Genomic DNA, 26,630 nt, shown 5'->3' with positions numbered 1-26,630 from the left:
TTCATGCAAAACAGACATTTTCAAGCATGAATCCCTGTCAGAGAGAAAATGTGTAAAATATGCCCTGAAGGCAGGATTTTTACATTTTACATAATAAACTTTACATTAATTTTCATCATAAATAACAACCACAAATCAAACATTGTAAAAATACATTAAATAAATTAGAATAAGGGAGAGCCAAGGAAAAATTAAAAATATGCATGTTCTATACATTAGAACAAAGACCAAGCTATATGTGTAATTTCACACAACAGTAGAAAAAATCATGTTCTAATATTTAGCCAATAGTTTGAGAAATTATATCAGTGCATTATCGGTGGAATATCTGCCGATACATATATTTCTGTAAAAGGCCAATATCAGCCGATAATATCGGTGTTCAAATATATCTGTCAGGCCCCAAGTAAAATATATTGTTTTATATATTTACATTTTGCATAGAATAAATACTGGCATTAACTTATTGTATTTTCATTGTGTTCTCGTTGTTCCAATGTACATTTTCAACATTAAGTTTGAACACTGATATTCAACACATGCAATACAGGCTAACATGTATTTCATGAAATATGTTCATGCATCTTTGTTGGTAGGACTACAGAAGTCTTTAATGCAGTTGGCTTAAAACACTATTCCGGTAGAGAGATGACATTTTTTATGTATCATAGTAAAACAAGTCACTGAAAATCACTGAAAAGTAATAATAATACATTTCTGCAAGAACAATAATAAAAGGATTAAACATATTTTAGCTCGTACAGTATAAATAAATCGATAAAGTACAGGGTGAATGCTGTGAACGACACATGGGTTAATGCACAGGGCTCAACAATTGACAGGTACAGGGTTGATAACATGTTTATATGATTATATGTTTTTTCAATTGTGATTATATCGGTTTCATGACTTTCATTCAGTGCAATGCTTCTGTGGTTGAATTAGCAATCCAGGAAGCAGCTCACAGTGGATCCAGTGTGGACCCAGAAATGGACCCAGACTCAGATCCTTCAGTCCAATCGGAGCGGGAAAAGGACGTGACTAAGAGCAGAGAAGCGTGTCAGACTGCAACAGGCAAACACAGAGACCGTGCTGCCCCTGGGGAGGAGGAGGTAGTGAAAACATTTCCCTTTTCCTTTGCTCATTCTTATATTGTTAATTTATGGGTAAAAGTTTACATGAACACCACCAAATGTTTGTCTTACTTCAGAACTCAACATACTTGTTAGAATGATTGATAGTCAATAAATATGTGAAAGCAAATTCTATATTATAGAAGTGTGTAAGATTTGTATGTTCTTTAAAAATATAAATAAATTAGATAATGAACTATGTTAGCTTTAAGCTGTCCCAATGAAAAATCAATTTCTATTGTCTGAATCATCAAAGACATTTGAACAAAGCACGTGGAAGTAGATTGACACAGTACTGAAATATTAAAATATAGTATTTATTTTCCTTATAGTGTTTACATATGATTTTTGTTGTGTTTTAAAGGGACTGAAAAATAGTTATGATAAAGCTGAAGATAATATTTCTGCCAAAGACGAAAGACTTCAAACTGAAACAAGAGACATTAAATATGCAGCATCCGATGAAAATAAAGAAGGTATTTTTTTATTATTATTATTTTATTATTATTATACTGTATCAGTTTTAACCACCAAATGACAATGTTCAATTCGATTTTTTTTTTAATATAATTATATACCTTTTCAATATTTAATGGTTTTGGAAAGCACACGGTTTCCAATTAACATGAAATGCTTTGTACTTGAGGTAGATCTATTGCATGCTATGAAAGAAAATAAAAAAGTGATGGTTCAAGCAGGGAGCTCACTTTAATCCCAATAAATATGAAACAGAAACAATGAAGCGTTAGATGAGGTTACTAGGGGCATTACTGTGTAGTCAACGTGAGTAGCCATTTGATAGTAAATAAATGAAAACATCCCATGAATGAAGGGATATTTAAACCCGCCTCAAGAATTACATAATGTTCTACAGCGACTTTAATGAGCCACCCAATTACATGAATGTCTTCTGTCTGTCTGCATTTGTAGTGGTTCTCATGATGTAAGAATCAAAACAGGTAGGTAGTCAGGTAGTGAATTTCAAGTAAAGACTCAACCATGAAGGCCAAGCAGGTCAGCGATAAAGTCGTTGAATAGAAAAGGTCAGGAGAAGAGCACAGTCTGAATATGCCTGGGACATGTCTTCTCAAGCATCAGGACATGGATGGTGCATTGTACCTCCCAGACACTTGTCTAAATCAGGCCATCCCTCCAAACTGAGGGTTGTAGCTGGGCAAGGTGGAAAATGACTTCAATATAATTTTGAAAAACATCTTTCATTTATTAAATGACATAACCCCTATTTGTACATATGCATGGCATTGTAAAGATTTGTGCAGTGTGTAACTTCAGATCATTGCAAAACTAGTTGGGGATGTTGCTTTTCTGGAAGTAGAAAACACTGCTTAGTGACAGGAAGTATATTCCCAATGAAATAGACATTTTTGAAATTAGGTAAACAATTGTAATAGATGCATTACTAGTGCTCAAACTTTGATATTTTTATTTCAACCAGGATGCAGTGTAACCAGGTTGAAGGGAGAAGCACTCCCACCAGCTTCAAACCAAATGGATATGGAAACATCTACAAATTTACCTGAAAACGTCACAAGAATATTTTCGAGGAAATGTGGAATAATGGATGTTTAGATCAAAAATAAAACAATCGAAAGGAGAGTGAGAGTCAGCGATTTGCGAAATAATATACCGAATCATATACTGAAGTATCCCTTTAATGGCCCCCTGCACAATTAGCCCTCTACCACCAAAATAGTTTTTTCAGGCAGGTTTAGATAACTACATTAAATATCATCAATGTTATGATAATTTTAAACCTCAAAACCAGATATAAACTGGTTAAATACCTCACATTCTCAGATTATATTTTCAAGGATTTCCAAGATGCCAGTCAAAGGGTAGATGACGGTGGAGTCAGAAGATCTCACACAGACCACAAAACCATTCACTGTGAAACCTCTGATGTCGCAAAAGGTAGTAATATATTACTTCTATAGTATTGCAACTATTTGTGGAAGATGAACAACAACATAGTAACAAAGTTCCACTCATTCTATAACTTTTTCCTGTTTTATTATTTTTAAATAGTGTCAGTTTATGCTTAACACAGTAGACGCTCATTTCATAGATAATAAGTCACAATGGTTTGATTTCGTATGCATGACAACACAGCTAGAGCCAATGTAGCATTCTAATGAATTTTCTGTACGTACACATACTGTATTTGCATATTTTCTTACAAACTTTAATATAGAATTATTTTAATCCTTAATTAACATGTTAACTTCAATTTAAAAATAACTGTTAAATTAAAGTGTTTGCCCATGGATTGTATGTCTGCAGTTGCATTTTGTTTATATCAATGTTAATCTAGCTGTGGTATTCATTTGCAGATGAAGGAAGACTGAAAGTGAACACAGAGAGTAATTCAGTATCATCCCAAACCCAGTCAGAACTACATGAAAGCGAAATCGATGCTTCGTCAATACAGATAGACTTCTGTGAGGAAGCTGTGGTGAGAGCACTTTCCATTAAACCTGGTTTCATCCTTTAAGATTTAATTATTTTATTTAATGAATGCTGATGGTTAGATAGACGGACAAATAATACTCAGGACTACTAGAAACAAAACAAAAGATGTGCAAAATCCTCTTGTTAGGTGTCGGGTTCTTATCATAAATCACTTTCTTGAAGTACTATGGTTTGTAAATTTGTGAATTAAATCATTCAGGAATCGTAAAACATGTCAGGATATTTTTTTCTCTCAAATTCTTTTACATTCATTGACATGTTTTTTTGTGTGTTTTCAGGAATTCGAAGATGCCCAGGAGAGTTTAATGGTTTCTGAAGATGAAGTTGCCGGCAAGAAGCAAGAAAATGCAAAAGGTAGAATAAAGGAAGTATAACAGGGAATATTATCACTATTCTGTTATAGTACTTATGTGTTCTGTGGTCTCAAATGGTGCTGTATACCTTTAGGAAGTGGTATCATGTTAACACTATTATTAGGGCTGTGCCGGTGACAGAGTTTTTATAATTAATATCGACATACCGTAGAAGAATGTACCGGTGGGCGGGGCGGGGTGTTGTTCTGAAACTCGTCTAGAAGTAGGAAGACTCTTCAAATTCACTTTCCAAATATGTTTTATTGTTCAGTCAAACAGTAGAACTACACAAATCCAAACTAAACATATTAACAAATACACACAAACAGAATAAAATAAAGATTTTAAAAGCACAATGTGTACATTACTCCATTGGCAAATATATATTTTAAAGTGTTATAAAGTAATGGCTGGCTTAAAATTCCAAACTTTATTATTTACATTGAAATAAATATTAAAAGAATGATATGTAAATGACTTGGTTCCAAATACTTTTTGTTTTAAGAGTTACAAATGTGTGATTTCAGTCATGTAGTGTGTGGATGTTCCTGACAGAAATCCCAACATGTTGACAGAATTAAATAAAAAATGTTGGCACTGCGAGTGGCTCTCAAAAGCATTAGCGACATGTCTGCAAATGGAAATTGCGCTGCTAAGCTTTCGTGGTATTAAATTTAACATGATTTGCGCTGCAAAACTAACTTCTCGCAACTGTTTTCTTGCACAAAGAGACAAGATAAAACACAATTGTCACACAGCCACTACTAGAAAACTACACAACTGCACTCAGGCCTGGTTTCACTTTTAGTTAGATGGCACTTTCTTCAATTTTTTTAATGTAAATCCCAGTACAGTTGTGTAGTTTGCTATTAGCGGCTGGTTTAAGTTGTTTTTAATCCTGCACAACAATACAGTAGGAGTGGTTACATTTTCGCTGTATTAAATCAAGAAAATATCTGCAAAAAAACAACTCATACTCATTTCGTGATGTACACTGATCAGCCATAACATTATAACCACCTGCCTAATACTGTGTAGGTCCCCCTTTTGCCTCCAGAACAGCCCTGACCTGTCGTGGCATGGACTCCACTAGACCTCTGAAGGTGTGCTGTGGTATCTGGCACCAAGACGTTAGCAGCAGATCCTTTAAGTCCTGTAAGTTGTGAGGTGGGGCCTCCATGGATCGGACTTGTTTGTCCAGCACATCCCACAGATGCTCGATTGGATTGAGATCTGGGGAATTTGGAGGCCAAGTCAACACCTTGAACTCGTGATTCATCAGACCAGGCCACCTTCTTCCATTGCTCCGTAGTCCAGTTCTGATGCTCACGTGCCCATTGTAGGCGCTTTCGGCAGTGGACAGGGGTCAGCATGGGCACCCTGACTGGTCTGCGGCTACGCAACCCCATACGCAACAAACTGCGATGCACTGTGTGTTCTGACACCTTTCTATCAGAACCAGCATTCACTTTTTCAGCAATTTGAGCTACAGTAGCTCGTCTGTTGGATCAGACCACACGGGCCAGCCTTCGCTCCCCACGTGCATCAATGAGCCTTGGCCGCCTATGACCCTGTCGCCGGTTCACCGCTTTTCCTTCCTTGGACCACTTTTGATAGGTACTGACCACTGCAGACCGGGAACACCCCACAAGAGCTGCAGTTTTGGAGATGCTCTGACCCAGTCGTCTAGCCATCACAATTTGGCCCTTGTCAAAGTCGCTCAGATCCTTACGCTTGTCCATTTTTCCTGCTTCTAACACATCAACTTGCTGCCTAATATATCCCACCCACTGACAGGTGCCATGATAACGAGATTATCAGTGTTATTCACTTCACCTGTCAGTGGTCATATTCTTATGGCTGAACGGTGTATATTCAGACTATATCGTATATAAGGGGGGGTTTCCATGCATGATACATTTGGTATTAGTTTAAAGTTTTACATGTAACAGAAAAGGTTAAATGTGTAGATGCCCAGATTTAATGTGTAGTCTAATGTATGCATTTTGTAATCGATGTTCGGACAAATCAGTAGGTTTTCAATAATTAATGCATCTCTCTCTAATATGGGATTGAAGGCGACTTTTAAGAGACTGCATCGAATGGCACTGCTGTCAAAGCGGCTGTAGTGTAAACATACTGTATAATTGCTAATATGAATATTTACGCTAGTAAAGCATATGGAGACATCTGAATTATATCTATGGAAAATTGTACAGGCATATGGTTGCCTAACTTGCAAGCCAACACATCCAGTGTATGAGGTTTGTGCACTGTACAGTGGGTGGATTACATGAATAAATAAATAAATCCAGCTTCATCCCAGGCACAGTATACAAAGTGGAACTGGTAACTATGTTTTCACTGTACTGGTGTGCACTGTTACATTGACACACACACAATACACAAAGCTGTGTACTGTAAAGAGTATTTATGTATGGATATGCAATTCAGACAATGGTACAAGTGTAAATATAGCTGTGTAACACAATCATATTTAACATGTACGTGTAAACATTGAACACTGGTTTCTGCATTACATCTTTTGTCAGTGTTCATCTCTTATTCATCTAACACATCACCATTGATCCACCCTCTAATAGATAACGCCTAGATAAGGGTGTCTGCCAATAAATAAATAACATCAACAACAACAACAGCAATATGAATAAAAAAATAACTACACAGCTGTCATCAATGGCGGCTTTGGTTTTTATTTAATAATTTTTTCTTCTACTCATATTTGTAACCACTGCGAAGTACAGGCTTGTAGTTTTGTATCAGTGGGGAGATTAATGTTGTTGATTTACAGCATGGAGCGCCAGATCGCTGTGTTTATATGCTTTAAAGACTGATTGCAGGACTGTCTGCCACTTCCACCCTTCGGTTTCCCTTCAGTTTCAGACACAGTGATTGGCTCGCGGTGTCTCTCGTGCTGCCCGCCCATCCTGGAAGCCACGCGGCAATACACGTCTCCTCCCCGCTCGCAGGGCCTCATATTTTAGATTTAATTCAGTGAGAAGATGAGCTGAGAGATTTCCTCCTGCGACTCTTCCGCAGATCTTTGTTTTAATCCTGCCCCTTGTCCAACTTAACAATGATCGCATTGGAGCTGCAATCTTAAATGGGAGCCTAATAGTATTATTAGCAATAGTCCAATCACATTATCAACGTGTTGGAGCCCCAATAATAATAATACTTAAAATAAACTAAAATAGCCTACAATTAAAAAAATAAGACTAAAATAGAAAAACTAAAACTCTATGGGCTATGAGGAATTAAACCTAACTGTAATAACACATCTCAATTAGTTTATTTTACAGAAAAAGCTTTACCCATATAAGTTTAATATATATATATATATATATATATATATATATATATATATATATATATATATAATTATATTGAATAATAAGAAGTAGTTTTTTGCAACTTAAAAAAAAATTGTCAAGGGTGGGTGGGTAGGGGTGCGCAGTTGTCGAGTGAAGGGGGAGTGGCATCATTTTTTTATTAAGGGGGGACGCTGTCAATACTGGGTGGGAAGCGTCCCTTATGCCTATGGAGCCAGGCTTTCGTGATGGGGAGGGGGAATTTAATGTTCTCTCAACACCCCCCCTAGACCTACACCTATACACGGGAGACACCATGATTGAAGCGCCAGAATTACTGAAAGTTTCAGTGAAACTCCAGCAGCATCTTCAAACAGGTCTGCTCAAAGACAGTTGCTCTGGAAATGTGATGATCTTACAGCTGTGAGCAACCTGACAGACACCTATTCCGGTGTGTCATTTGTTTTGAAATATTTTTATTTGCTATATTTTCTGTTGCAGCCGGAGGTTATAAAGCACAGCTTTTTTTTAAAAACAAAACAAAATCGGCAGTATTGATGATCAATTATTTTTCACCGTGGTGTGGGCTTGATATTGCAGTGAGGTGGTATACCATATACCAGCACAGCCCTAACTATTATTGAAGTGGGCTTCTGCGAGTACTCTTGTGTAAACATGATAGTAATCTTTCTGAAAGTACTATAAGGTACTGGAAGGTCACTCAGATCACAGAATCACAAGTGTATGCATTTATTTGTTTGAGAACACTAAGCAGAATGCATAATAATAATAATAATAATAATAATAATAAAACACATATTTTGGTAAATAATGTTGTTTCTAAAGTATTGTGCAATGTTTGTTAGACATTTCTGAAAAAATACACCAATTTCAAAATGCTACGATCTATAAAAGTCCAAACTGCCAAACACTGCCTGGTCCTGGGGAACCACCTCCCTGAGAAATGCTTGGTTCTAAATCTTCCGGGTTTGCATTTTTATACAGTTCTAAACAAAAGGAGCATAATGTCCAATCAGCAGAGGGCAGTGTCCCGGATGTGCATGTGGATTGGCTCAGTAACTTCCTCTTCCTCCTTTGGAGGGTGGAGTTACCAAGCATTGGGGCGACGTCACCGCTTCCTATGCAAAGCATTCTGGGATGCACAAAGGACTGTGGGGGAGAGTGGTTCGACGTGTTTTGCACGTGGAACCAGACAAAGTGGGTGTGCAGTGGGAGAGAGACAGACAGACAGAAATATACAACAACATTTTACATATTCCATTCAAAGAAATATATATATATATATATATATATTCATATACACTTGAATATTTATGCAGAGCTGATATGTCATTTATTGTATTTAAATTTGACAAAACCTCAGGTCTTTCAGAAGGGTACTACAGAAAGTTGATAACTTTGGTTTTTACCAAATGGTTTTGACATGAAAATGGTTTGATTATCCACATGAATGGATATAAATTAAAGTAAAAGCCTGTGTGTGGAAGACAGTGACATCTGTGGGTTTCTGGTGTTATCAGTGAAAATGTGATCGTCCACCCTGCTCTGCTGAAGCTCTGATGTTGCACTATTGACTCTTCAAGTTTGCACTTAATTTTGTGTATCACGATAGCAAACAAGCAAGATTATCTGTGTTCTGTTATCTGTTCAATGCCATTTGCAATAGTTGCCTGTTAGTTACTAGTAGTACTTTTTAGAAAATGGTGCTACATTGCATATGTATGTAACTAATATAAACCACTTATGTCTTCCCCAGAACTGTCTGCACTTGAAAACCTGAGTGTAGTTGGTGTGGACACCACCTCAGTAACACTCAGCTGGAAATCGCTGGTTCATATCGATGGAATCAAGCAAACCTTTATTGTGTCGTACCAGAATTCTGAAAATGCTAAGAAGTTTTCCTCTACAACTTCCAACTCAATTGTTATTTCCGACCTGAGACCTGGGAGTGTTTATCAATTCACTGTCACCACTACACCAAACAAAAGAGAGAAGAAGACAGTCCTTTACACCAGTGCCAACACAAGTAAGAATTGATCTGTGATAAGAGTAATTATGAGGTTTACAGACTTTTTCTTCAGTACGTTGAACATTTGCACCCTTACTGTAATTAAGATAGTCAAGAATAAGCAGGAATAAGAAAGACAACACCATTTTACTTTGTGTATGATGTGTGTTTGAGTTAATGGGTGTAGATCATTAAATGTTAATTCAGAAGTTTTTCCATAAACACTATTTATGCAGTTTATTCGGTGTCAAAAAAGTATTTTCTCAATATAGGCACTATGTGTACAGAAGAACCATAAATGTAAAATATATGGAAAAGCAGTTATACATATATTAATATATTTAAAATACCACACAATTGGACGTTGTTTGAAATATATATGAAACGTATATTTAAAATGTATGGCCAAAATGAATGTATATATTATTTATGAACCACAGCAGGAATGGATACATTTATAATCTGTTTAGTGTTAATATATCATATATTACTTTTCACAAATGTGTTATATATGTTGCATTTATATGACATATATATAACAAATATACATTTTAAATATATTATACCATACTACTGAGTCCAAATAATCGAGAGAGATATGTATCAAGCCCAAATAACTGGTGAAAACTGGTTCTAATCAAACCATGTTCTTCTGGGTATCAGGGTTGAACTATAGCACAGTACCGCAGCCCAGTAAGACAGAGACCTTGTTCACACAAGACACACAGGGAAAGACACACAGTTCTTCATTACAATATATGTTTTTTTATATTGTAAATATATGGTTCTTCCTTATGGGTATGGCATGAAAAATACCAAGAGCAACCCCTTGGAAAATGAACAGAAAGTTTAAATGTTTTGCTAATTGATTACTTAAAGCAGAATTTGAAGTTTAGTAAAGTGGTCTAGATCATAACTGCACTGTTCTTCCTGTCTGCTTGTCTGTTTTCCATTTCTAAAACAGATTGTTACATTATATTTTGGATTCAGTTTCTTCTTTACATTAATCTTTTCTAAAATAATACCAAGAGGATTGTAGGACATACACAAGTAATTGTACAGATTTCACTTGAAAAAAAGGAACTGCATAACATCTTGAAAACAATCCTTGTTTTCCCAGAGCCATCTCCACCAAGAAATTTGAACGTAGACAAAGTGGATGTTCAATCAGTCTTTCTTAGCTGGAGCGGACCTGCTGGTATGGATAGTATCCCACATAGCTTCATGGTATCGCACTGCAACTCTGAGAATCGGACCTGTTCTGCTCCAACTACATCCAGACGTGCTGTTTTTACTGACCTCCAGCCTGGAAGAGAGTACACGATCAGTGTCACCACAGCGATGGAGAACGGAGACCAAAGCACGGCTGTGTCCACAAAGGTCTTCACAAGTAAGACATGTTTCTACATCATGTGTATATTTAGCATTTTGTTTCTCATCAAATGTCTAAATCACAGCTGAGTCTTTTTATTGTGGTACAGCAGTCTATGGCCAACACTTGCCATTGTAGACAATTATGCAGTGTATATTGGTTTGAGAAGTAAACCAAAAGTATATTAATGACCTAAAAAACTTTTTTGAACATTGAGTGGTTATTATACACCAAACAGGGTCGACACTGACCATTAGTTAAAATGTACTGTTTAATATCTATTCATTTTCATATAGAAGCATTTTAGGAAAAAAATTAATATACACAGATACAGACGGGTGACAAATTACAGGAAAACCCAACATAAAGTGTCTCAGTGAGGTGTTGGGCCACCACGAGCCACCAGAACAGCTTCAATATTCTAGGCACAAATTGTATGAGTGTCTGGACTCTACTGGAGGGATGAACACCATTCTTCCAAAAGATATTCCCTCATTTGGGGTTTTGATGGTGGTGGTGGAGAGCGCTGTCTAACACGTCGGTCCAAAATCTCACATAGGTGTTCAACTGGGTTGAGATCTGGTGACTGTAAAGGCCATAGCATATGATTCACATAATTTTCATACTCGTCAAACCATTCAGTGAGCTCTCGTGCCCTGTGGATGGGGGCATTGTCATCCTGGAAGAGACCACTCCCATCACGATAGAAATGTGTCACCATAGGATAAAGGTGATCACTCAGAATAACTTTGTATTGATTTGCAGTGACCCTTTCCTCTAAGGGGACAAGTGGACCCAAACCATGCCAGGAAAATGCCCCCTGCAGCATAACAGAGCATCCGAACCCCCTCACTCTAGGGGTCCAGCTGTCAGGCCTGTACTGTTCTCTTGGTGTCACCACACATGCACTCACCCACTTGTGCAGAATATGGTGAAGGATGACTCATCTGACCAGATAACTTTTTCCCACATCTCTGTAGACCACTGCCTATGGTGTTTGCACCACTGGACTCTCAAATATGCATTTGTCTTTGTAATGAGGGGTTTATGAACCGCCATGTTGATCTAAACTCTAGGTCAACTGGGCCCGCTCAGCATTTTTATACATGCCACAGAGCATGATAGGATGTTAATTGCTTAATTGTATCATGCAGTACACCTGTTTGGAGGCATCTGCATTCATTATGTTCCTCCACTCAGGTATTCAGGTTCTTCCTTTAATTTGTCACCAGTCTGTGTGTGTGTATATATATATATATATATATATATATATATATATAGAGAGAGAGAGAGAGAGAGAGAGAAGAGCCCAATAAAGATTTGAAGTCTTCAAGCACAGAGGATCATGTATTTATTTAACATGCCCAGCCTGGAAGGCCCTGACATGGAAGCTCTCCACCTCAGAGTCTCTCTGAACAACAAAAATAACAGCATTTTATACAAAGCATGGCATGTGGTTCTGTGGGCAGGGTCCAGTCACATGCTTCCAAGAAGTGTTGCTTTGAGGTCAGGTCACAAAAAAATGTATTACGCTAAACAATGTGTGTGACAACTATATATATATATATATATATATATATATATATATATATATATATATACAGTGAGGGAAAAAAGTATTTGATCCCCTGCTGATTTTGTACATTTTCCCACTGACAAAGAAATGATCAGTCTATAATTTTAATGGTAGGTGTATTTTAACAGTGAGAGACAGAATAACAACAAAAAAATCCAGAAAAACGCATTTCAAAAAAGTTATAAATTGATTTTCATGTTAATGAGGGAAATAAGTATTTGATCCCCTATCAATCAGCAAGATTTCTGGCTCCCAGGTGTCTATTATACAGGTAACGAGCTGAGATTAGGATCACTCTCTTAAAGGGACTCTCCTAATCTCAGCTCGTTACCTGTATAAAAGACACCTGTCCACAGAAGCAATCAATCAATCAGATTCCAAACTCTCCACCATGGTCAAGAACAAAGAGCTGTCCAAGGATGTCAGGGACAAGATTGTAGACCTACACAAGGCTGGAATGGGCTACAAGACCATCGCCAAGCAGCTTGGTGAGAAGGTGACAACAGTTGGTGCGATTACTCGCAAATGGAAGAAACACAAAATAACTGTCAGTCTCCCTCGATCTGGGACTCCATGCAACATCTCACCTCGTGGAGTTTCAATGATCATGAGAATGGTGAGGAATCAGCCCAGAACTACACGGGAGGATCTTGTTAATGATCTCAAGGCAGCTGGGACCATTGTCACCAAGAAAACAATTGGTAACAAACTACACTGTGAAGGACTGAAATCCTGCAGCACCCACAAGGTCCCCCTGTTCAAGAAAGCTCATGTACAGGCCTGTCTGAAGTTTGCCAATGAACATCTGAATGATTCAGAGGAGAACTGGGTGAAAGTGTTGTGGTCAGATGAGACCAAAATCGAGCTCTTTGGCATCAACTCAACTCGCCGTGTTTGGAGTAGGAGGAATGACCCCAAAAACACCATCCCTACCATCAAACATGGAGGTGGAAACATTATGCTTTGGGGGTGTTTTTCTGCTAAGGGGACAGGACAACTGCACCGCATCAAAGGGACGCTGGACGAGGCCATGTACCGTCAAATCTTGGGTGAGAACCTCCTTCCCTCAGCCAGGGCTTTGAAAATGGGTCGTGGATGGGTATTCCAGCATGACAATGACCCAAAACACACAGCCAAGGCAACAAAGGAGTGGCTCAAGAAGAAGCACATTAAGGTCTTGGAGTGGCCTAGCCAGTCTCCAGACCTTAATCCCATAGAACATCTGTGGAGGGAGCTGAAGGTTCGAGTTGCCAAACGTCAGCCTCGAAACCTTAATGACTTGGAGAGGATCTGCAATGAGGAGTGGGACAAAATCCCTCCTGAGATGTGTGCAAACCTGGTGGCCATCTACAAGAAACGTCTGACCTCTGTGATTACCAACAAGGGTTTTGGCACCAAGTACTAAGTTGAAGGGGTCAAATACTTCTTTCCCTCATTAACATGCAAATCAATTTATAACTTTTTTGAAATGCGTTTTTCTGGATTTTGTTGTTGTTATTCTGTCTCTCACTGTTAAAATACACCTACCATTAAAATTATAGACTGATCATTTCTTTGTCAGTGGGCAAATGTACAAAATCAGCAGGGGATCAAATACTTTTTTCCCTCACTGTATATATATATATATATATATATATATATATATATATATATATATATATATATATATATATATAAATGTATACACACACTTAAAAACATTCTTTGTCTTGCAGAGCCGTCTCCACCTTGACAGTTGAACATCAGCTCGCTGGATGCTACATCAGTGTGTCTTAGCTGGAGTAAACCTGCTTGCATGGATGCAGTCCCCCACAGCTTCATTGTTTCTCATTGTAGCCCTGATAATCAGAAAAGAAAAACCCGCACAGACGACACCCACTCTGTCATTTCTAACCTCCAGCCTGGAAGTGTGTACACCTTCACTGTCAGCACAGCTCTTGACAATGGACAGCTGAGTGCACCTGTCTCCACAACTACCTGCACAAGTAAGGCGTGTCTCAAAGTCCTACTTTTTCCTCTCCAGGTTATTTTGATCATTACATAGTTTTTCGTTTTGAGCCATAAATGTGAACTATGCTGAGAGAGGTCTTCTTAACTGTTTTAGTTCTAAACAATTAATTTAGGCCAATTTATTATCCAGATGCAATGCTCGTAAAACAAAGAAAATCGATTGCATAAACCATATAAGCAAATTATTGTATTAGGTTTTGAAGGTAACTACAGGTGCAGAAAATGCAGAACATTGATTTCCTATAATTGGGGGTGGGGGAAGCTGCTGTCTGGAAAATGAATCAAAATCCACTATTTTCCACTTGTTTTCTTCAAGTATAACCTACAAGAATCCTTTTTCCCCCTTTACTTTTCATAATAGTCTTCCCTGCTAACCTATACCAACTTAGTTACTATTTAATACTGGTTAATTTGAAATTAAGCCAAAGTGGTAAAATAGTACGAACATTGGACAACAACAGTAGGCGACAGTAAGGGGCTGCCTGATGGCTGCAATTGCCACTAAAGGAATTGGATCAGTAGCCAGAGTCGAGCCTTGGGCATATTTAAAAACTACCCAAAAAGGAGATGTTTGTCTGGTAGTTCAGCAAACAAAAGAAACAAAATAAATATATGTAAATGCAAAACCACAAACACAGAGTTGAGTGAGATCAGCCTGTTTTAAACACATTTCTAGATTCTGAGGTTAAAACACAAAACATCTTGAAATTGCTCATGATTTATAGCATTTTATTCAAAGGCTTGAAATTTAATAATCTTTTGGGTATGGAGCAGTTTAAAATAATATGAATTACTTAGTAATAGGGCTGCCTTGATTAATCAATTAATCAATATTAATCAACGAATTAATTGATCTATGATCATTAGTTTCTCTAATTGAGCAAGTTATTTATTTTCATTATTTTGATTGCCAATTATACAGTTAATTTATAAGGAGGCTAATAATGCAAGATATTAGTACATCTAGCATCACATCAGTAGAGCTACAGTACGGTATCCACATAATGGTGGGTTACAAGCTGCTAAAAGGAAAATTACAGTCTAGCTTTGGATTCAAATTGGATTCAGAAGTAAACATTGAAGTCAAGGAAAGGTTTTCTCTTTCATTTGCAAGCGATGCTTCCAATATATTTTTCAAACTAATATAAATTAAAATATTCTACTGTGTTCTATTATAAGTTTTGTCAGACAGTGTTTTCGGGTATAAAATATTATTTTTAAAGATTAATAAAGCTGAACTTGTTTTACAATAGAGGACATACACTCACCTAAAGGATTATTAGGAACACCATACTAATACTGTGTTTGACCCCCTTTCGCCTTCAGAACTGCCTTAATTCTACGTGGCATTGATTCAACAAGGTGCTGAAAGCATTCTTTAGAAATGTTGGCCCATATTGATAGGATAGCATCTTGCAGTTGATGGAGATTTGTGGGATGCACATCCAGGGCACGAAGCTCCCGTTCCACCACATCCCAAAGATGCTCTATTGGGTTGAGATCTGGTGACTGTGGGGGCCAGTTTAGTACAGTGAACTCATTGTCATGTTCAAGAAACCAATTTGAAATGATTCGACCTTTGTGACATGGTGCATTATCCTGCTGGAAGTAGCCATCAGAGGATGGGTACATGGTGGTCATAAAGGGATGGACATGGTCAGAAACAATGCTCAGGTAGGCCGTGGCATTTAAACGATGCCCAATTGGCACTAAGGGGCCTAAAGTGTGCCAAGAAAACATCCCCCACACCATTACACCACCACCACCAGCCTGCACAGTGGTAACGAGGCATGATGGATCCATGTTCTCATTCTGTTTACGCCAAATTCTGACTCTACCATCTGAATGTCTCAACAGAAATCGAGACTCATCAGACCAGGCAACATTTTTCCAGTCTTCAACTGTCCAATTTTGCTGAGCTTGTGCAAATTGTAGCCTCTTTTTCCTATTTGTAGTGGAGATGAGTGGTACCCGGTGGGGTCTTCTGCTGTTGTAGCCCATCCGCCTCAAGGTTGTACGTGTTGTGGCTTCACAAATGCTTTGCTGCATACCTCGGTTGTAACGAGTGGTTATTTCAGTCAAAGTTGCTCTTCTATCAGCTTGAATCAGTCGGCCCATTCTCCTCTGACCTCTAGCATCAACAAGGCATTTTCGCCCACAGGACTGCCGCATACTGGATGTTTTCCCTTTTCACACCATTCTTTGTAAACCCTAGAAATGGTTGTGCGTGAAAATCCCAGTAACTGAGCAGATTGTGAAATACTCAGACCGGCCCGTCTGGCACCAAGAACCACGCCACGCTCAAAATTGCTTAAATCACCTTTCTTTCCCATTCAGACATTCAGTTTGGAGTTCAGGAGATTGTCTTGACCAGGACCACACCCCTAAATGCATTGAAGCAACTGCCATGTGTTTGGTTGATTAGATAATTGCATTAATGAGAAATTGAACAGGTGTTCCTAATAATCCTTTAGGTGAGTGTATAGTGTCAGTGTTCTCAGATAACAGACATTCAGTGATTGATGTTTCGTTTCCATCGTAGTCCAACTAGAAGACACTATGAATATTATGACCTTGCTGTTTCAGCATATGTAGCGTGTTATGTGTGCAGGGAGAGCGCAATCCACACGGCACAGGTGTTTCTACTCCACTCCACACCACACCAGTGATAAGCCTGCTACGCTAAAAGGCCGGGTCATCTGATGTGGGAAGCATATCACTGTTCTGATTTTATAGAGGGGTTATGTCACTGTAATAAGCTCATGTACACACTATGAAGTAATATTAGCTGCTGCCATGGTGATTGCTGGCATTTCTTTCTGTATTGTGTGCATACAAATCATAATAACTCATAATAATATTTAATTATAAATAACCGCATGTAGTGGTCCATAACTGTTCCTGTTACTTCCAGATCTAGCCCCTCCTGAAGAGATAAAAATAAACTCTACAGGAGTTGACCGTGTTTCACTAAGCTGGAGATGTCCTGATGGGATGACCAGGCCTCAGAAGAGATTTAAAATAACCTACATCAACTCTGTAGACAGAACCAAAGCCAGTGTCAAAATCAAAGATACTGATTGTGCTGTAATTGACAAACTGAGACCAGGAAGACAATACACCTTCAGTGTTGCCACAGTTGGATCGAATGGAAAACTCAGCAAAGCCGCCTCAATCTCTGCATATACAGGTCAGAACTAAATGTACATATTCCAGCCCAGCTTCAGTCTTCCAGATTAACTGTATCCATTTAGACATCCAGGGTGTTGTTTAGCCAGTCCCTTGTAAAATAATTAAATAAATGATTTTTTAAGATTTGTAAAATTTTTGAGGGGGATTATTTAAGCACTAAATAAAAAAAAATCGAGAATATATCTTTATTGCATATTAAAGGACATATATATTACATATTTCAGTCTAATTAATACAAAGCAACTGGATTCTGAATAAGCAACAATACTTTAGTTGTACCGTAGCATCAATTACACTATTCTGATCAACAAAATGTGATTTCTCTTACAGAGCTCTCTCCACCTGGGAAGATAAAGACAGAAAACATCACAAGCAAATCAGTCACACTGAGCTGGGCGAAGCCAGCTGACATGGAAGGAATCCCATTCAAGTTTAAAGTAACTTATGCCACTTCTGGTGAAGAATTACAAGTAATTAACACAGAGTCCAGTACCGCCACCATCTTCAATCTAGAAAAAGGAACTGGTTACACCTTCAGCGTCTCTACAGTGCTTGAAAATAATCATCAAAGCCAGGCTGTCTCAATATCTGTTAAAACAAGTAAGTACCTTCTGCAAAAAACAAAACCTTTCCATACCTACTGTGACACCGTGAGGGGTTGGACATGGCAAGGACCACAAGGAGTCTGGTGATGGTTTAAAAAAGTTTTCTGGGGTTTCCCACCTTCCTTTATTAAGGGTAGCAAAATACAACAAAATACGTGTCCAATAGTGGAGGAAAGCCCAACAAAAGGGTGGGTTAATAACTAAAATAAACAGTTTTACAGGACCTTAGTTTTCAGGATTTTTAATTTGCTTCTGCAAAACAAAGAAGGCAAACTTCTCTAGGGCTGTCTTCGTAGGTTCATTGGTTTCTTCGTGTGACAATCACAGTTTTTTTTTCTCTTGTTAATAGAAACTGACAATGTTTGAATACTGTAGCATGCCCCAACACCCAATAAAGGGTAAATAGGGCTGGCGGGCGGGGAAGAGCGTAGGGAGAGGGGATAAAAGGTGAAGGGATGTAGAAAAATTAGTTGGTGTGTGAGTGTGTTCAATCCCTGAGACCTGTGTGTGCTGCAGTCAGCGACATACAGAGGTGGGGTGCAGGGGTGGTGCGAGCCACTGCCCCTTTTTCACCACTGCCCTTTTTTCCCCAAAGTGCCTTATTGACAGCCTCTGCAGACCGCAGTTTTATTTTGCTTATATGGAATACATGTAAAACAAAAAGTAGGATTTTCATTCAAAGCTATACACAAGTAGCTAATGTGACATAATCTATACATTATGCAAATTAGCACCAACGAAGCTTCGAACCATCATTCGGTAATGTGTTCTGAACCTTCGAAGGTAAAAATGTGACATTTGGGACAGCCCTAAACTTCTCTCCCTCTCCCTCTCCACAGAAAACCCTCTGACCTGGATACTATAACCCTTTTTATTCAGTGGGAAACCCACCACAATCAGCATCACGCCAATCAATAGCCAGCTTCCAAATTGCCAGCTGATTTGCCAATATATTCGTATTGTGGCCCCCATCAAAAGATGGTGCCTGTTCTAAACTGAATTTCTGCTTCTAAAATAGGGCTTCTGCTTCATGTCTTGTTTTTAGAGGTGTCCAAAGTTGTCGCACAGCCCTCTAGTGTCTGGGAGGGCAAATTGCAGCACCCTTGTCACAACATGCTTCAGGAAACACCCATTCACACTGAAACAAATACTGGCTTTTTGGTGTCATTTTGTTGTCTGCAAGGTCTGTGTAAATGGGTTTATGCTGGCATTTAGATTTTCCACCTCGGGACCTAGTCTAAATACTATCAATTGTCCGGCAATGGGTCTGTGTGAATGAAGCAGGGAAACAAATGCGAGCATATGACATGTCACGTCCTTGCATTATCGATGCAGTACATTAACTAGCTGACATAACCAACCAGAATAGGGCTGCAAAAATGGTGGAAGTTGAAAATAATGTATATTGAAGGAGCTAGGGGTTTGTTTTATGTTTTTGTATGTCCTTTTGTCTTGATAACCTGCACACTGGCTTTGAAAGCCAGCAAATTCCTGGGAATTGGTTCATCAATAACACTCAGAATTGCTGGCTTTCAAAGCCAGTGTGAATGGGGCTTTAGGCAGGTTTAGGTTGCAAAATATGTACTTTTATAATACAGTGTGCAGGTTATCAAGACAAAAGGACATACAAAAACATAAAACAAACCCCTAGCTCCTTCAGTTAAGCTTCAATAAACAAATAAACAGGTCCCTAACTGCTTTATAAAGGCAGAGATCCAGTCGGTGGGCAAGAGCAGGTCAGGTGCTCATCCAGGTAATTTACCTTGCTCAGGGTCTGGGGAGGTGCAGGGGAGTTCAGGGTGGTCTCCCGCTGCTCCACCCAACATGGCATCACACTATGGATCAGAACAGCAACATGAATATAATTTCTATATTCAGTACAACTTCTTACAATCGCATGCAAATGTCTTCCATTTATTTCACAGAGACCTGTCTGGAAGACCTGCTACATGACTTGGGATTGGAGCATCAGTTAAAAAATAAACTAACACTTAGTACTGTCCTTCAAATTGATGACACAAGCATTACAGATGAACCAACCGATTCTCTGAAATCTCTTCCATGGTGCTTCTTAAAAAAACTTATAATGGCCAATGTCACAGCTAGAAATACCAAGTGTGCCACTTCTAACCCAGATGAAACACCCCAAGACATTGACAGTGTTCTGGCTCACCTTAGTGCTGACCTGTATAGCAGTGATGTAATTAATCCACTGGACATTATAACAGCTCTATTTCTCTGCTCTGACAGTTTCCTTCAGCAGGAGATGGTTTTGAAGATGTCAATGTGTCAGTTTTCTGTGCCCCTCTTGCTCCCCAACTGTGATAAGCAGCAGTGTACGCTTATGCTGTGGGCCATGAGGGACATTGTGAAGAAGTTCAGACCCCATTCCTTAGCAGACACAAGAGGGTTTGTTGAGGACAATATAGTTCTCACTGATCTCCCAATTATGTCTTTTGTCAGACTGGGCAATTGTAGTTTATCTAAGTCGCAGATTTTGAATAACATCTTCAGCAACCCCCAGCAATACCATGATACCTTTGTACATCATGACATGGAGTGTGGAGACTGCCCTCGTAGAATTTCAGACGGTCTGGTAGAAATAAGCTGGTATTTTCCAGGTGGAAACAGAAACATAGACATCTTTACAGAGCCTGTAGCTTTGGCTAATCTCCGAGGCGATATCAGTTCCTTCGAGACACAATATTCCTTTTTGTGCCAAACCTCTACAGCGGTTTTCATATTTTTCTATGATTTAGAGCATAGCTACAAACTCCTGACCCCCCAGCAAATGAAAGCTGAGCTGTTTTTGGTAGGAAATTCACAATGTAAGACCTTCAGTGCAGAGTCTCTGAAAAAAATTGCTTCAGAATTAAAATTAAAACCAAGCAATATCATTATCAAACGTAAACAGATGAATGATGCAGAATTTGTCAAAAAACTGCGTTCCACTGTGAATGATGTCCTTCAGAGGAGCCCATCCAAAGTGAAAGTGGAAAGTATGTCTGAAGTGGCCCATGAATTAGGGATTCCTGTAGATGAAGACTGTCCCGAATGTCAAGAGGCCAAGCAGAAAGCCGATGCAATCACATCAAACATATCTGACATCCCGAAGTACAAGAACAGACAGTTGCCATTGCAAGGAAAGGTCTGGAAAGAACTGGCAAAGTTAGAAAAGGAGGAGTGCCGACTGAAAAAGGCAGGATATCAAAACATTGAAGAGTATAAGTGTGAACTTAGGAACAAGAAGCAGCAACTCAGAAAACAGCAAGCAAATTACGACATGACTGAAGCCATGACATGTTTCATAGCTGGAATATCAAGTTCAATCACTGAGCGGACTTATTTTCTCAAGTGGATGAGAAATAATTTGGATGCTTTATCTCGTAAAAACCTTTCAGGCCTGCGGGAGAAGTACAGAGAAGTGTGTCAGAATTCTTCAGAAAACAAAGACCTAATTGCTGACCTGGATAAGCAGATTTCAAACAGTTCATTAGGGGTTGAACACTTCTTACGAGAAATGGGTCAGCTGTATGAAGCAGCCAGCTCCCTCCCTTCCAATGACCCCTATCAACAACAAATGCAACACCTTCCTACATTGTGTGCTAAGCTTTTGTTGGATGGCTTCCCTCTTGAATTAGTGGATGGAGATGCATCCAATATCCCTATAAAATGGGTTTCAGATGTTCTAACTGCACTCCATCATGAAGTGCAGTCCAACAGCAGATTATTAGTTGTCACCGTGTTAGGAGTCCAAAGTACCGGGAAGTCAACTCTTCTCAACACAATGTTTGGTGTTCAGTTTGCTGTCAGCAGTGGCAGATGCACAAGAGGTGCCTTTATGTTGTTGATTAAAGTCAAGGACAATTTTAAAAAGAAGCTGAAATGTGACTTTGTTATGGTTATCGACACTGAAGGATTGAAATCTCCAGAGCTGGCACAGCTGGCTGACAGCTACGAGCATGATAATGAACTGGCAACACTGGTGGTTGGGTTAAGTGACATAACAATAATCAACATAGCCATGGAAAACTCCACTGAAATGAAGGACATCCTACAGATTGTGGTCCATGCCTTTCTTAGAATGAAGGAAGTGGGGAAGAAACCAAAATGTCAGTTTGTGCACCAGAATGTGGCAGATGTGTCGGCCCATGACAAAAACATGAGGGACAGGAAACTGCTTTTAGAACAGCTGAATGAGATGACACAAGCAGCAGCCAGAATGGAAAAGAAGGGATCCAACAGGAAATTCACAGATGTCATGGAGTACAATCCAGAGAGAGACAACTGGTACATCCCAGGCCTGTGGCATGGCAATCCCCCAATGGCCCCAGTGAACGCAGGATACAGCGAATCAGTGAGTGAGTTCAAAAGGAACATGATTGAAGTTTTCAAAGAGTGTAAGAACAAAGCCCACACAAACCAAATCACAGAATTCCTGGAATGGACAAGAAGTTTGTGGAAAGCAGTGAAGTATGAGAATTTCATCTTCAGCTTCAGAAACAGCCTAGTGGCAGACGCTTATTCCAAGCTGTGCACTGAATTCAATAAATGGGAATGGTCATTCAGAAAGCATATGTACACATGGGGGTCAAATGCAGAAACTAAGATTTCTAACTTTGGGACAATATCTCTACAATCCCAGCCCTCAAATATTGATGATTTTATGGACATCTTAAAATGTGATGCAGCCATACTGCTTAAAAAGGGAGAAAAGGAAATCCTTGACAACCTGGCTGAATACTATGAAAGACAGGAGGGTCACGTCTACCTTGTGGAGAAGTACAGAGAAGACTTTGTAAACAGTGCCAAAAGCCTCTGCAGAGAAATTGAAAGCTCATTGAAGAACACACTTGAGGCTGCTTTTGAAATTCAGAAAGGAATGAAGAAATTAGACGACATAAAAAAGAACCATGCAGCTGTAATGGAGCAGAAGGTATTGGAGTTACTTGAACGCTGTAGGAAGATCAAAGCTGATTTTTCAGAAGAGGTCCTGGATAAAGAATTTCAAAACATGTGGATAAAGACAGTGGATGAGCTGTCCTTTAAAGGCTTGCAAAGACGAGATGTTCCACAGGACGCATTCATTCAATTAAGGTTTAATTTAGTAAGGCAGGGAGGGTCAGTGCTTGAAATGCTAAATGAAGTCAAACATTTAGATCAATGTGGACGAGAGCCTTTTGTTGTTAAGGATACCAAACATAAGAATTTCTTCAAGAAGCTATATCATACTCTTTTTAAAGAGGAACAAACTATGAAAACACAACAAATGTCAGACAGTATAACAGAACAGTGCAGACAGTTTATCTTGGACAAGGTAAGAACTGGAATAGATTACCATAACACTTACATTAGAGAATTGTTAAACATGATTGATGAGAGGCTAGAGAGCAACAAGGAACTAGAAACCAGTGACCGATTTGAAGCCTGTCTGAAGCTGCACATCTGTGGGATCGCAGCAAGAGCGTTTCAGCAGATGCATGATCGTTTCATTAAAGTCAATGACCCCCGACTCTGTCTGGAGCAGTACAAGGAACAGTACTGTGCAGACTTCAAGGATCTATTCCATGAAAGAGACCAGTGCCAGAAGAAAGCTGAAGAGTTTACTCAACTCTGCCTTAGACCTGCAGTAAGGGCGTATGTCACCAAATGCTTGGGTCCAGATATTGTGGATGAAATGCTGACAGGAAAGAGCTCTGTAGATTATAGCACCCGGTCATTTTTCCAGTTCTCCATTCTGAAACAGCTGCTTTCAGAAGAAAAGTTTGAAAACTATGTGAAGTATATTCAGTCCTATGAAGATTTTGTGAAGAAATGGATCTTTGGAAAAATCACAGAGCACTTTTCAACAGAAAACCAAATTGTGGAATTGGAAGAGAAACAGCTGAAACAAATAATACAGAAAATAAAGGGAGCCATTGCAGATGCACAGAAGAGACAAAGTGAGGGATCACATTGCAAGGACAGCAGAAACATAAAGGAATTTATTCAAGACATTTGCAGTAACCTGGCAGAGAAGCTTGTTATTCCCAGGGATGGGTTAGAAGCAGTGATGATGTTAAACAATGCAAACACAGAGGACTTCTCTCAGTGTCTTAAACACGTCGTAGGAGAAATGGAACAGGGTATAAGTGCTGAGTTTCATAAGGAAAGTGACATAGAGAAGAAACTTCACAATCTGCCATTCAAACCAGAGAACGAGCTGTTCAAGAGAGTGTTTGGCTGTGGGAAACAATGCCCATTTTGCAAAGCTCCTTGTGAAGCAGGAGGGAAAGATCACAAAGACCACTGGACTTCTGTACACCGTCCTCAGGGGCTTGGTGGATACAGGAGTGTTACCACATATAAACTTGCATGTGAAATTTGCTCATCTGATGTGTACAGTGAGAGGAAATTTAAAAACAGTCTTACAGATTGGAAGCTCCATCCATATAAAGATTACAGGACATTGTACCCTGACTGGAATATCCCACCAGACACCAGCATTCAGACAACAGATTACTGGAAATATGTGTTTCGTTCATTTAACCAAAAGTTTGCGAAGACGTACAATGCTAAACCTGCTGATATGCCGCCAGACTGGTGTGAGATAACAAAAGGACAAGCTATGAACAGCTTGAAAGAATCATTCAACATGAAATGAACCAACTCAGCAACCAGGAGTTTGGTGTGACACCAGGGAGATAATTATTTCATTTTTCTTTTTACATTTTGAAACTGGTGACTGATTGACTGCAAGTGAAGTTAATGGTTAGAATTAAGATTATGTCTTCACAAGTGTATGTTTCTAATTAGGTACTGTTACAACTGTTATCTTGGCATATGTTTAAATAAAAGTGTGACATATAATTGGGAGAATGGTGTGCAAATAACAGAAGAGATATGTGAGATACAAAGGCATGGGATCTGAGACAGTGAGCCTTACTACTGTGCTTTAACTGCATTACCGTCCTTCTGAAGTTAAAACAAATGGCTGTGTGTATCCAGGCTTAGGAACAGGAAAGAAACAAATATGATCAATTGCTTTCACTTTTATCTGCAAAGACAAATGCAATGATTCCATTGAAGACAAAGGAAAAAGTAGAAGTTAATAAGATGTGTAGTGCACCAGATTTTAATCTTGTTATTTTTTGCTTTATATTACTGAAAACAAGTTATAGTCTTTAATTAATTAATTACATTATTTTTATTGTTAAATTATTCCATATCATTTTTGGTTTTTGAAATTATTCACACATTTAAGCAATGTTATTGAAGTGATCAAATTTGTGAAAGTAACCTTTTTAATTAAACTACTTTTAATTATATTTTGACAATTATTGGGATAAGGGTGTCTGATAAAAAATACAAAAACATAATGCTGAATTCAGCACAGAGATGACTTTAATGATTTCAGCTGATTGACCTGAGGGGTTTGTAAACTGGATTGACATTTTTGGGGTTATTTCTTCTCAAAATACAGTTAATCAAAAGGAGCTTTGGCATATGGACATTATGACTGTGTAACACTTTACTTCATTTTGTATTTCTTTATATGTTGCTTTGCTATATTCTGCTTTTATTATTCTGCCAATTTTCTTTTAATTTCCCTCCATGAAGACAAGGTTTGATTTGTTACACATATTGTAATCCTTAATAAATATACCAATAATTAATATTGTCTTATATTTTGTATTTTATTCTCCCAATTACATTTATAATTCTCTTTTGCAATTATTATTATTTTTTTTAATCTATTATAGAGTATTCATTTAAACTCTGGTGTATTCTACCATGCTGCTTAAACAAATTATTTTGGGTATGTTTGCTAGTAAAGATTGTAGTGGTGTGATATATGGTGAGAGAAAGGCATAAACAAAAAGAGATTCAATAATAGCATATTTGAAATATAACAGACTCGCCCTGTCGGAGTTAAATTCACCAAAGTATGTACAATTATCCCAAATGTTGGATGATCGGTTTTAAAGCATTCCTTGCATTCAATGTGTTAGAACAGGCAGCATGGGAATTATCTGGGGAGGACACTGAAATGCTAGAAAATTAGATATTGGACTAAATATGAATAGGTTGAGCATTCTAGCTTTTAGCATTACCATAATGACTAAAATATTTAGAATATGGTCTGGATTACATACATATTATATACAGTTATGTCCATAAATATTTGGACAATGGACAATGACCCGAAGCATACTGTGAAAGCAACCCAAGACTTTTAAGGTGAAGAAGTGGAATGCTCTGCAATGGCCAAGTCAATCACCTGACCTGAAATTAACTGAGCGTGCATTTCACTGGCTGAAGCCAAAACTGAAGGCAAAACGCCCAAGCAGGAACTAAAGACAGCTGCAGTACAGGCCTGGCAGAGCATCACCAGGGAAGAAACCCAGCATCTGGTGATGTCTATGGGTTCCAGACTTCAGTCAGTCATTGACTGCAAAGGATTTGCAACCAAGTACTGAAACTCACAATTTAATTCATCATTATGTTAGTTTGTATGGACCTAACTGTACATGCAGTCTGGTGTTGTATGGTAAATTA

General features: G+C 38.5%; 1 protein-coding gene across 4 annotated transcripts in view; it reads left to right on the top strand.

Annotated features, from left to right (window-relative positions):
* The window catches only part of LOC136768522 (interferon-induced very large GTPase 1), a 30,279-nt gene extending 4,532 nt beyond the window's left edge, over positions 1-25,747 (top strand). For 3 of the 4 annotated variants that reach the window (XM_066722761.1, XM_066722763.1, XM_066722762.1), the window contains exons 7-17: positions 946-1,112; positions 1,498-1,609; positions 2,590-3,065; positions 3,485-3,606; positions 3,902-3,977; positions 9,086-9,355; positions 10,458-10,727; positions 14,001-14,270; positions 17,210-17,485; positions 17,818-18,087; positions 20,018-25,747. In XM_066722761.1, coding sequence (XP_066578858.1) covers positions 14,081-14,270; positions 17,210-17,485; positions 17,818-18,087; positions 20,018-24,735 — 5,454 coding nt within the window. In that variant the 5' untranslated portion in view covers positions 946-1,112; positions 1,498-1,609; positions 2,590-3,065; ... (3 more) ...; positions 10,458-10,727; positions 14,001-14,080 and the 3' untranslated portion in view covers positions 24,736-25,747. Of the gene's footprint in view, positions 1-945; positions 1,113-1,497; positions 1,610-2,063; positions 2,093-2,589; positions 3,066-3,484; positions 3,607-3,901; positions 3,978-9,085; positions 9,356-10,457; positions 10,728-11,474; positions 11,939-14,000; positions 14,271-17,209; positions 17,486-17,817; positions 18,088-20,017 lie in introns of those variants that run through there. The other variant, XM_066722764.1, reaches the window with a different exon arrangement.
* The last annotated feature ends 883 nt before the right edge of the window (positions 25,748-26,630 follow it).

Source organism: Amia ocellicauda, chromosome 14 (genome assembly GCF_036373705.1).
Source record: "Amia ocellicauda isolate fAmiCal2 chromosome 14, fAmiCal2.hap1, whole genome shotgun sequence".
NCBI lineage: Eukaryota > Metazoa > Chordata > Actinopteri > Amiiformes > Amiidae > Amia > Amia ocellicauda.
The sequence above is the reverse complement of the archived record's forward strand: the minus strand, read 5'-3'. Positions and strand labels throughout refer to the sequence as shown.